At 43.0% G+C, this 12,292-nt stretch overlaps 1 protein-coding gene across 1 annotated transcript in view; it reads right to left on the reverse strand.

The window, feature by feature from the left end:
- Positions 1-413: 413 nt before the first annotated feature.
- The window catches only part of LOC140575319 (uncharacterized), a 29,397-nt gene continuing 17,518 nt past the window's right edge, over positions 414-12,292 (reverse strand). Inside the window, exons 10-12 of the mRNA XM_072695585.1 lie at positions 8,313-8,635; positions 7,071-7,133; positions 414-5,685 (exon numbers count right to left, since the gene is read on the reverse strand). Of these exons, the coding sequence (XP_072551686.1) occupies positions 5,399-5,685; positions 7,071-7,133; positions 8,313-8,635 (673 nt within the window). The 3' untranslated portion in view covers positions 414-5,398. The remainder of the gene's footprint in view (positions 5,686-7,070; positions 7,134-8,312; positions 8,636-12,292) is intronic.

The following is a 12,292-nucleotide window of genomic DNA, read 5'->3' on the forward strand; positions in this document are numbered from 1 at the left end:
AGGGTTCCTCCCTTGTTTCTCTTGATGAGAGGAATCAATGTTGGGGCCATGCTGAGGCATTGTTTTTAATATTCCATATAAAAAGGGTTTCTACCAATTTCCAATGCATTAACAAGGCAAAGAACCATTTAAATGGTTCTTCAAGTGGTCAAGATTGTACACTGAGTCATTGCCCTTTGGAGGGGTGTTAATGTTTTATGGTTTGTTGATATCTTCTCCTAATACTGGAATTCTGTAAAGCTGCTTTGTGATGTACCAACAAATTTGAATTGAATTGAATTAAATAAATACATTTCTGTGTATTTTACACTTCACAAATACTGCATGGTTCCTTCCATTTCAAATAACATAGTTTAGAAGACATAGTTTGCCAGTATTACATAAAAAAAAAGCACAAATGTTTTGTATGATTTAAATACTTTATTTGAATACTCTGTATATATTTGTAGATGTAAAAAATAAACACACAAAAACAAAGAGGTTCATAAATGAGAACATTGAAAGCACAGTGCAATCCGTAATGTTTTAACACAGACTGGAACACTGGTCTCATCACGTTCTAAGCTTTATCATATAAAGTTTAGCATATAAAGTCATCAAAATTAACTTTATTAATGAATTAACTTGAATTAATTTCCCTGAAACTATCTTTAAATTCATTTAGAAATTAGCTTAATAGGAATAGCATATCACAACAAGCCATTGTATTCCTACAGTAGCTAAGCAGTGTTTACATTCGTATGGTGTTAACTGAATTTAAAAAAAATCATAACCTGAATTATCATAACCTAAATCATAACCTGGAAAACTCACTATTTGGAGCTGAAAGCTGGCCTGGTTTCTAGATTCACAGAATACCAATCCCAAACAAAAGAAAACTTCTCACGAGATCAACATGACAATGCCGTGTAGTCTTCAAGTAGCACCACACATCAGTGAGAAGTTGCCATCAAGTAACCATTGTAAAAATTCTGATATTTTTAAATAATGGACTTGATGAGCTAATAATGGTGATGTAATACATTGAAAAAAGACTGGCTCGTATTATTGCTTAGTTGGATGATTTCTCATCAATTTAAGGTGCTTAAAATACATCCAGCATCGACATCATTAGTATTAGCATCACTAAAATGTCCCTAAACAAAAGTCTTATTTTTTCGAGCTTCTGAAAACCATTGTCTGTAATATGCACCAGCCTCAGAGAACTAGAGTGCAAGCAGAATGTATACAGTACTGTTCATGCTGGATATGCTCTTGTAAAACTAAAGGTGCCAGAAAGGGTTATTTGTCACGATGCTACAGATGAACCACGTCCGACTCTGATAAAAAAGGCCTGTACTGGACAGTATACCTAAAATGTGTGTATGTGAAGAACCTTCCACACCTCAAATAACCCAAACCTCTCCGCCACTGCCCTATATAGATATATATACCCTCAAGTCGCCCTGAACTCCAGCCCAATCTCTACCATCTCCTTGAGCCGGGTTCATACTAGCAATGTTAAGATGAGATGACTAATTACAGCCAGACTCTAAGTATTGAAAAAGGGTTCCTCCCAGGTTTCCATTTTGGTGCCATGCAAACCCATTGTTTTTTTAATATTCTACCAATTTCCAATGCATTAACAAGTGGTCAAGATTGTACAAGATTGTACACTAAACCATTGCCTTTACTCAAGAACCTTCAAGAACCCTTGAAGAACCAACCAACCGTTTGACTTTTCTGGATACTTCCAGTACTTCAGGAATACTGACCGGCTGCATGCTTGTACTCATACTGTACTCTGGCAGCATTCTTTACAGGTGGCACTAAACCTACTGTATGCCCAATCTTGGTCTGGGTGGTCCACAACAACAACTGCAGAGTTTGACCTTTAACCCCAATCTTTAACAGACCTGATCCAGCAAATAAAGTGACCTGTGAACCATCTGAGGTCCTAAATTTTCATAACATCTGCAGACTTCATGGTTAAGATGAGTAGTGCAGGGTGGATTGGTGTGAAACGCTCCACTGTAAAAAAAAACTTGCTCAGCAAAGTTCACAGTGAAGATAATAGGAACCAGATCACTATAGAGTTTAATGCCCTTAAGGAATTGTATTAAGAAATATCTAATGAAGCTGACAGGTATAATGTAGAATAAGATACTGTAAGTAGCCAATAAGATATATTAGTTTATATATAAGTTACTATAAATGTGGACCAGCTGGCCCCATAAGGTACTGCAGAGTGCTACCAAAGCCTGCACTTGGTTTGTGGGCATCACAACTGGTTCCTGTCAGCACCTTTGTAAAGAAATCAGTAAAGAGGTCAGTTCATTTCTTTACAATGCATTTAACATTTCACAACAAACCACTCTGCACGACTCACGCTGCTGAGCTCTCCTTTAAAATCAAGACCCCAGGCTGGTGGATCTCCAGGACCAGGATTGGGGCTCCTCAGATTTTAAACCCAGAGCATCACAGGAAGGATCTTTACACATTTAAAAGGTTCATCACGCTCACAAATCTCCTTTTCTTCAGGGAAGTGGAAGTGCTTTTTCTACAGCATTGATGTATTGCATCTTCTAGGAAAGAATCCTTTGTAGCACCTAGTTTTGCTCTCTGCTTGAGATCCGTAATTTCTGAGTGCAAACTTTACTGACTGTGGTAGCTCACGTTCAAATTCCTGTAATACTTTCACATTCTAGTTCTTTGAATTAGAATAAATGTCTTTAATTAGGCACTTTTATGCCACAGCTTTACAGGCACTGTAGCTGTGAAGTTACCTTTGTTTTTCCCTAAGTAAGAGTAATGTTTTTATGCATATACTGAACAAAAAAATCAAAAGGTCCACTGTAGCCTCTTTTCCATGGTAGGGCTGAGCCATGTCAGTGCAGACTTGGGAAAACAGTGGCGGCACCCCAAACATGTAATTCTGTTGACGGCTATTTTTTTTTTAACCCCATATGTGATGTGCGGTGGGTGTAATAGTGTTGACCACTGGATCACTGATTAGCCCTTTCGCAAGTAAGTTCTGGCGGTCTGTAAAGAATCCAGCGCTCTTTAGCATGCACTCAGCTGGAGTCGCGGCCCTTACACAGCATTGGCTCTACATCACCTGCAGAGCAATCTACACATACTGACAAGATCATAATTTAACTGTTTTTTAATAAGAGGTGACGTTTCATACAACTTCCCATAGCTGCATAGCTCCTGACGTTCCACCTTAAATTAGTTCCGCAGTTACATTCAGGTGCCTGCATAGCCTTAAGCCCCGGTCACACTGGATTTTCGCATTTCGCGGCGTCTCCTAGGGCTGGAAATCAGCAGTGTACGTGGTTTCACACTGCTAGCTAGCTAATGTGCTATCAAAGCTAATACAAACCCCAGAGGATAATATATCCTCCCATCTAATTCTAAATATAAGAGGTCCTATTTTGAAACTGCAACAATCAGCACTTCCTCCATGTTGGCTCAGGCAAGGCGGAGAGCACGCCATTGGTCACACAGCCTGAGCAGCAGCGCTATTGGTCGGGACGCAAATGTAATTTGAATTTGTCATGTACACGAATTTCGTCTGTTGTGGGGAATCTCATGGAAATGCCTGGAATTTCGCACGCATACATTCACGGACAAACCCCAGAGTGACCGCAGCTTTATGCGCCACTTAAGGTGGAACGGAAAGTTACTGTAAGAAGCTAAGAAATAACTTCGGCCTCGTTGGTACAGCCAGGTTTGCTTAGAGTATCAAAAATGACCTAAATCTTGAATTTGATGGCAGAAAAGGGATGTGATGGGAGCACGGACCACCAGCTGGAACATTTCTGCGCTGTTTTGATAGAGAATAATGAAGGTAAGACATCGCAGGAGTGTATTTTGAGCATGCTTCCTTAAAACACACGGAGCTTAAATGTGCAGGGCAGGTACATTTGTGTCACTTTACTCAGATTGCACAGATTACAGGTGCCGCTGTGTTTCGGGCAGTGCTTTAGAGGCACGCTGTCTGCTGGAGAAGCTGACTCTGGATCTACGCCGAACTTTCAAATCCCACGGGTGGGACCATACTAACCAGGGACCAGCCAAAGCAGGTCCCACCGGTAGGACCGTACTTACGAAAGGGTTAATTAATTTTACAGTTTAGATTATACCATGCTTACACCACTGTTCAAAAGTTTGGAACAACTTGTCATATTAATAACTGTTATAATAACACTGTGGTATTCAATATTGCAAGTTTTAGGGACATCCATGTTATGTTAATGCACTACTTCTGCTTCTGCTACTACTACTCCTACTACTGCTGTTACTAATGCTACAGCTAATGCTGTAATGTCCATTAACTCACACCTGGACGGGCAGGTAGAGTGATGATGGGAGATGATGCGCCACCCGAGAAGCAATTTTTTAGAATGCGATGCCGTGCTGCTGATCTGTTTTTTATTCTAGACACTTAATTTTTCCCTATAAATGAAGTTCGCCAGATCACTTGTAGTGTTTTTGCAAAAAAAAAAAAACCCAGAGATTTATATTAAAAAACTGAGAATCCAAACTTTTGAATGATGGTGTAGCTCAATCAACCGTCTGACTGTGTCTGTATTGATTTTGCAAGACGTCCAGACCCCCCGAATTTCTGCATAATCCAGTCATTCAGATATAAACAGTAATTAAATGTGGTTTGGTGTGAAATGTCACTGTAGACACTGATCTGTTCACGGCGGTGGTGCATGGAACGAGATGTCTCAATGTCGTCAACGCAAACTTAGCCATTTTAATTACAGTCTGTAAACATTCACACGTCTTCTGAGGTTTTAGACATAATGCTGCATGCTGATGATAGCTTACATCAGCTACTTTAGCTACTATCTTTCAAAACCAGTGTAAAACAGTGTCTCAGGCAACATACTAGCGACAATCCACTGTAATAACATTCCTTGAGGAAGCCTTAATAACCATGGACACTTTAGACATCTGGTCCCGATCCCCACCTCTATGAACAATTCAGAGAATGAGAACATTCCCCTTGTACAGTGGTTTCCAACCCTGGTCCTGGAGAACCCCCTGGCCTGATTATTTTAGTGTTCACCCTCCTTCCAACACACCAGATCCAGCTAATCAGCTACACTAACCAGCCCTTCCTGAGTTGACGGTGGCAAGTTAGAGCAGGAAGCTCCTAAAATGTGCAGAGCAGGGTTTCTTCATGACCAGGGTTGAGAACCACTGCTCTAGAGCATATCAAACCCCTGTGATGAAATATTCTGGATGATTTTATTATGCAGAAATGACGAGGTCCCTTTTGAGCCGTCTCACCTCAACAGTTCTGCCGCACTGGGTTAGTTAACCATGCCAATTCTTGATTCCCAGATGTGATCCCCCTCCGTGGCCTACAGTGGAAAAGAGGCTTCTGAATGTGGCTTGGCTATTAAGTAGCATCGTTTGGGCTGGCACTCTGGCACAGGCTCAAGATGGTGTGGATGGGAGAAGCCAGGCTGCTGACGTTGGCCACGGGCTCGTAGATGTCACCAGCCCTTTGCATCCAGAGGAAGGTCTTTTCTATCTCCACAATGGGGAAGCGGCAGTGGTCCAGCTTCACGACTTTCGGCGCGCGGGAGATGACTCCGATGGCGGTGTTGACCTCCAGCACGTACTTCAGCACTACAGAGCGCTCGTTCTGCCTTACTGCTACACTCTCCACTGTTCCCAACAGCACTGGAAACACACATGGACACAGCTGGATGAATACGAGTAGCGTTGAGAATAGACAGAGAATCTGTGCACATTGCAAACACTGAACATCAGTGACTTTTTAACCATACGGATGAAATGGATCCTGAGGGACCAAAAACACAACAGTGCAGCGAAGGTTTTATGGATTTACAGGCAGGTCCTGTGTAAAACGTCTCCAACAGCCTTGTTCTGGTGAATTGTGATGACTTTGCCAAACCGTAGCTGTAAGCGTGACTTCTCGGCAGTTGACTGCTTTTGGATTGAGTTGCTTGTCAGTACTGCTCGGAGACACAGGAGCACATTCAGTGCAAGACTCATTCCACCAAAATGCACCACAGAGCGCCACAGGAGGTCATTCCGACCTGTGGCCATCAAACTCTATGACTCCTCCCTCAGTGTTCCCATATATATTATCTGAGGTATTACCACTATGCCACTTTACTATATTCATATAATTGCTGCTATAGGTGTAACCAGCTATTAAAAGGAAGAGGGCGATCACTTTTTCACACAGGGGATTGGGTGTTCAATATCTTTTCTAAACAAATACATAAAATGTCTGTCACTGTCATGTTTCTTTTTCCCCTGAGTCTCTTTTAAGCAATATTAGGTTTCGGTTGAACCCTCTGGAGTCTATGAGTCTATTGATTTTTGCTTTTCTTCATTTTTAATTTCCTAAATTCGCCTTTAAAGGCACTTGTATGAGAGTTCATGCCCACGTGTTTTATATTAAAACGTTCAAAACTATCTCAGATCTGACTATGATGACACCCTATGTGACCTAGAGCGCTGTGTGAAGAGATACTCTGACCCTAAACCTGAAGAAATTAGAAATTCTTCATATTTTCAGTGAAAACACATCTTTACTTATGTGGACGAGCTGTTTGGTGCTTAAGCACCAGCAGTGGACTAGATGAATCAGATAGTTGATAAACAATAAGAGATGGAAGACGGGTTTCTGATTGTCCATTGGTCAGTTTACACGAATCCAGCAGTTACAGAAGACGAGAGGCAGGTGACAGACATACGAATCCATCAGTTGGACAGGGCAACAGGTAGAGTCCAGTGTTTTAACCCGTCTTTATAGCCTCACAACTCTGGATGCGAGTCACATACGATCTGGAAAGGACGGTGTCTACAGATTCAGGCAATGTTAGAACCGTATTTCTGTGATGTATTATTACACAGATATTAATTATTAATTTTTATTATCCCGAAACATCCAATTATCCATAGGGTTAAGAGGTAATGCCAGTCTGTGTTTGAAATGTGTGCAAATTTAGGACAGGGCAAACACCTTCTCACAGCTCTGTCTATGCTCATGTGGCTAAAATACAGAAGCATTACAGTGCCTAAAAGATCCTTACCTGTCTTAGTGCAAATGGCAGAAGCGCTGAAATCCATTAGCCATAACTCGTGACTCACACTCTCTGTAAGAAGATTGAACTGATTAAATACACAAGGTAAGCACTTCATGACTCCCTCACTTCCCTCAGATGAGTCATTTTAATATCCAGACATAAGAGACACATGTCATAACTAAGAGGGTCTGAAAAGCATGATGCAATTTGAACATGTACACATGCAGGACATCCTGAGTCTGAAGGCTGTGGTGAGATCCCACACCTGTCAACCTGACGAAACCTGCCTGGCATTAGCCAGGACTCTACCACCATGCCCACCAGCTTTCACTGTTGCTTGGAGTTTTGTTCAAAATGGGAAATAGCTTAATGTTGTGGCATATAAATATTTTATATATATAATATTTACTTTCATCTCCAACGCAGCAGTTTGTTGATATATCTGTTGGTCTAGATTCTACATTTAGCAAGAATATCACCCAGAGGAAAGCACCGGGTCCCTAGCTCCGCCGCACCAGCTAACACGCCTGTGCCAGCCAACATCGCTTAGGAGTGATTAGAGGAGAGAAAGCACCATCTACCCACCCAGAGATAGTCCGACCAATGGCTCAGGACTTAAATCCGCGGCCCCTGGGCCACGGTGAGAGCACATTCGCCTGCTGAGCCACTTAGAGCCCATTTTCCACGTCTTTATGGGTGAATACACTATTTGGACAAAAGTATTTGGACACCTGCTTATTTACTGTTTCTTCCAAAATCAAAGGTATTAAAATAGTTTATCCTGCTTTTGTTGGAGTATCTGTCTCTACTTTTTTTAGAATTAGATTCTGGAGCATTGCTGCGAAGATTTGATTGCATTCAGCGAAAAGATCATCACCCCACCTCATCCCCCAGCCCATCCCCAGTACAGTATAGTGCACCATTGTTCCACTGCTCCACAGCTCAATGCTGGGGGGGTTTTATACCCCCTTCTAGCTCACACCTGGCATTAGGCAGCAGCATGGTGCCAATAGGTTAATGATGTTTATCTACTCCAGAGGGTCCTATTTTACTGGCAGTACTTCTCTAGAGGGACTAGACAAGCTCGGTGTGTGTGTGTATTTGCACATTTGCGACAGAAATGGGTGCTGAATTAATTAGAACATTAATTAGAAGGGGTGTCCACAAACATTTGGACATATAGTGCTTTTAAACTGGTCCCGGGACAAACAGGAGGGTTGACAGGTATGGTCTAGCAAGGCTTCATACCTTCTCCATTTGGCCATGAGGTGTTTGTTGGCGAGGGGATGAGGCGTCCGGCGCAGCAGCTCCACAGGGACTGGCTGTAGTACCAGTGCCCACAGCAGGAATGTCCAGGCTGGCTATCATAGAACAGGGTTTTCTCTGCCGAGTGGCAGCAGTGCTGCTTGGTCTTATTGGTCAGCAGTAGAGGGCCGCAGCACCCAGCCACCTCTTTGTCCTTCAGGCACGTCAGATCGTGGAGGTGGCCAGAGCAGCACTTGTGTTTACGAGCTTTGGGACTGTAAGCGTTAGAGCCACAGCAGGTCATGTCCTCCTCTGACTTTTCATGGCTGAGAACAGAGCACACAGAACAGAGAAAGCAGCTGGTTCAGTACCGTGTGGCGGGTTAGGCCGCAGCCCTCCTGCAGCACACTGGGATTAAAAACACCACAGTAAACCAGCAAGATCCGGTAACCAATCATGATTGAACATGTACATGACTAAAATAAAATTCACTCTGGATAAGAAGTAGTTGATTAGCTGAGATGTTTGCTGTTCAGATTTGGCTTCCTTAGCGCAAGAGCTATGAGGCTAACATTGCTAACAAACACTACCTACATCTTATTAGTGCTGAAGAGTGCAGTCATTATAGTTTTAGGCATCTGATGTATGAATACAACACATTTAACCAATAAAAGCTCAGATGTCATTTAACAAGCCTATTTACAACCCCGTTACTTTGCCTCCGAAGGAAGGCCACGCTGTAAAGCTCTGCGTTTTCGGTCTGGTTTGCTGCACTGGTGAACTCGCATATTACAGCATAGTTCCATCAGAAGTTGCCAGACATAAATAAAGTCCTAGAGACTCAGACTTGAGTAAAAGTACTGGAGCTTTATCAAAAAAAGTGACCTGAGTAGAAGTAGAAGTACTGAAGTACTCAACATTTTTGTACTTAAGTACTGCAAGTAGTTTAGCATTCTAAAAAGTACTGCATAAGTACTGGAAGTAAAAGTACAGTACTGTGTTCTGTAGTTCTTACAGAAAGCAGTCAAAAGTTTGGGTATCAGTGTTTATATTAGTTCAGATGCTCAGACTTAAGGACTGTCTCAGTTCCTCTGGCTGTAGTAGAAGGACAGGACTGTAGAAGACAGAGCTCATGAACACGAGTCTTCAGTTCACTCTCTAAACTAACTCGCCCAAAAGAGAGAGCGACGAACAGAACTGACTCGACCCGCCACATACAAGAGTGAGGAGAGCAGCTCAAACCCCTGAGCTTCACTCTCTGTAAACTCAACTACAGCTGAAAGATCTCAGGCCGTTCGGACTCATACGAGTATTTGATGGAGGTTCTGGTGGTTCTTCTTCTTCCATCTGGAGATAAACTAACAGAGCTCCAGCGTTAGTGTCCTCAGAGGATGAACGGCAGCATCATCGCTCACGGCTCGTTTGCCTGTTCTGCTCAATGCTGAGGTGGCTTCATCGAACCCGGTGACAGCGCCACCGGGTAACTCTGACGCAGTTATAATGTGGGTTTGAAATTATTTGTTCATTTTTATAATTGTAGCGATTGTAATTGAGTAACGATGCAGCACATAAACATAAATGTAACGGAGTAAAAGTATTAAACTCTTCCAAAATATGCAGTGAAGTAAAAGTGGAAAATAATAATAATAAGTATCCAGTATCCAGTAGATACAGATACAGTATTTTAGTACTTAAGTACAGTAGTGAAGTAGTTCTCTGGATGTTGAGAGTCAGTGAAGAGGATGTGATGCTACCCCTTCTGTTGGCCTGATTCAGCCACTAAGAGAGCTATTCAGACCCAGATGTATTGCAGTAGATTGTGCATTATTCAGTAATACTCCATTCTGATACACTGACAGATGGTGGGCATTCGCCAAGAATGGGCAGATAAAGAGTCCTTTTGTCTGAACAAACATCAGGGTATTAAACTAACACAAACAAGCAACAGCAAGTGCAGATAAGAAGCTGGATATGCTGGGTAGCTGTCCCACATCTGGTTCCACAGAACTGAAAGGCTCACTGACAGCACACAAGCCATCCGTTTCCCCACAGCAGATATGTTTTAGTTATGTTTCCAGCAGATTCAAATAAATATGTTCATTTGAGGGAAGCAAGCCATCGCTCACTTCCCTCAGACGCTCTCTGGACCCACCCTTCAGCTGCAACATATTTATGAGGCTGCACACTGTCTGCTTTACTTGTCTGGGGCATGGAATGTCGAGCCGCTAACTATCCCTGTCTTGTTTCCAGGTTTCCCAGACAGAAGGTCAGTGCCAGAAGACATTCCAAACATTAGAGGACTGATTTCTCTCACGTAGCCGGAGCTCTGAGGACACGATCACTTGCAGAAAAATAACTCAGGGATTGTATGTTTCCTCCAACAGCACACAAACACACCCTTATGCAGCTAGGATGCATCTTAGATACAGATAAAGGCAGTGATGGTCCGGTCAGGCTGGAACTAAAGAGAACAAACGTTCATTTTGATCGTGACATGGGGAAGAGTAAACAAACAGGTCAGGTGTACAGGCTCAGCTTTGTGCTGCTTTACCCACTCTTTTCCACACAATGCTTCCTCTATTATACTCATGTGCAGACACAGCTGGAGAGGAATCTCTACACTGACAGATCACAAATAACAACAGTATACAGTGGGAAAGATTTGGGCATCCCTAGTAAAAATGTCTGTCACTGCAAATAGCTGAGGGAGTACAAGATAAGCAGATTTCCTAAAAGCATAAACATGAACTCAACTTAACTCAACAAATAATCCATCATTCCACAGAATGCAGTTGGTGGGGGGCTTTATACACCTCTAGCCCATGCCTGGCATTAGGCAGCATGGTGCCAATAGGTCCTGCAGAGATTTCTATTCTATTGGCAGTACCTCTCTACAGGGACTAGATTAGCTGTGTGTGTGTGTATTTGCACATCTGTGTCTGATTCTTCTCGACCTCTCCGCCGCCTCTGACACTGTTAATCACAAGATCCTTCTGTCCATCCTTTGCGACCTTGGCCTTACTGGCTGGAAGTAGTTTGAGCCCTACCTAAAGGAGTTCAGGTCAGGCAAAGTGGAGGGGTTCAACATCTGCTCAATGCCAGATCTTCCTGTGGCATCCCACAGGGCTCAGTGCTGGGTCGTTTTTCGTTTTTCACTTTTAGAGATGTAATTTCATCACATGGCTTTTCCTACCATTGTTATGCGGATAACTCTCATGTCTGGCATTAGCGAGCATGGTGCCAATAGGTCCACATTCATCTGCTCCTGCAGAGAGTCCTATTCTATTGGCAGTACTTCTCTACAGGTACTAGACAAGCTGTGTGTGTATTTGCATCTGTATCTGTGTCAGCAATGGGATTGTCTTCAGTCCTGCTCAATGCCAGATCTTCCTGTGGCGTCCCACAGGGCTCAGTGCTGGGTCCTCTTTTCTTCTCACTTTAGGAGATGTAATTTCCTCACATGGTTTTTCCTACCATTGTTATGCGGATGGCAGAAGAAGGTCTAGACGACATCTCACCATGGATGGCATCCTATCATTCAAAGCTCAACCCAAGCAAGACAAAACTGCTCGACGTTCCAGAAACTACAATTCTTCACAGCGATCTTTCAGTTTCCTTTGAGAATTCCCTGAGCCCTCCATCTGCAGGTGCACATAGTCTTGGTGTAGCTGTTGATGACCAGTCATCCTTCACAGCTCACGTCCTTCTGAAAGTTTACCCATGTCACTTTCTTGCTGCGTACCTTTCACTGGCTTCCTGCAGCCGCCAGCATCGGAAATAAAAGCCTGACACTAGTCTGCAAAGCCAAGAATGGTCCAACTCCTCTATATCTGATGGCAATGGCCAAACCTGAGCCCTTCATGCTTGACCCAGCATCTCTTAGGAGGCCTGGAAGACAGGCATCCAGATTTTTTGTCCTTGTTCCAAAGTGGTGGAACAGCAGAATCACCTGCCATCTTTAGACATGAACTGAAGGCCAACCT

This window comes from Salminus brasiliensis, chromosome 13 (genome assembly GCF_030463535.1).
Source record: "Salminus brasiliensis chromosome 13, fSalBra1.hap2, whole genome shotgun sequence".
NCBI lineage: Eukaryota > Metazoa > Chordata > Actinopteri > Characiformes > Bryconidae > Salminus > Salminus brasiliensis.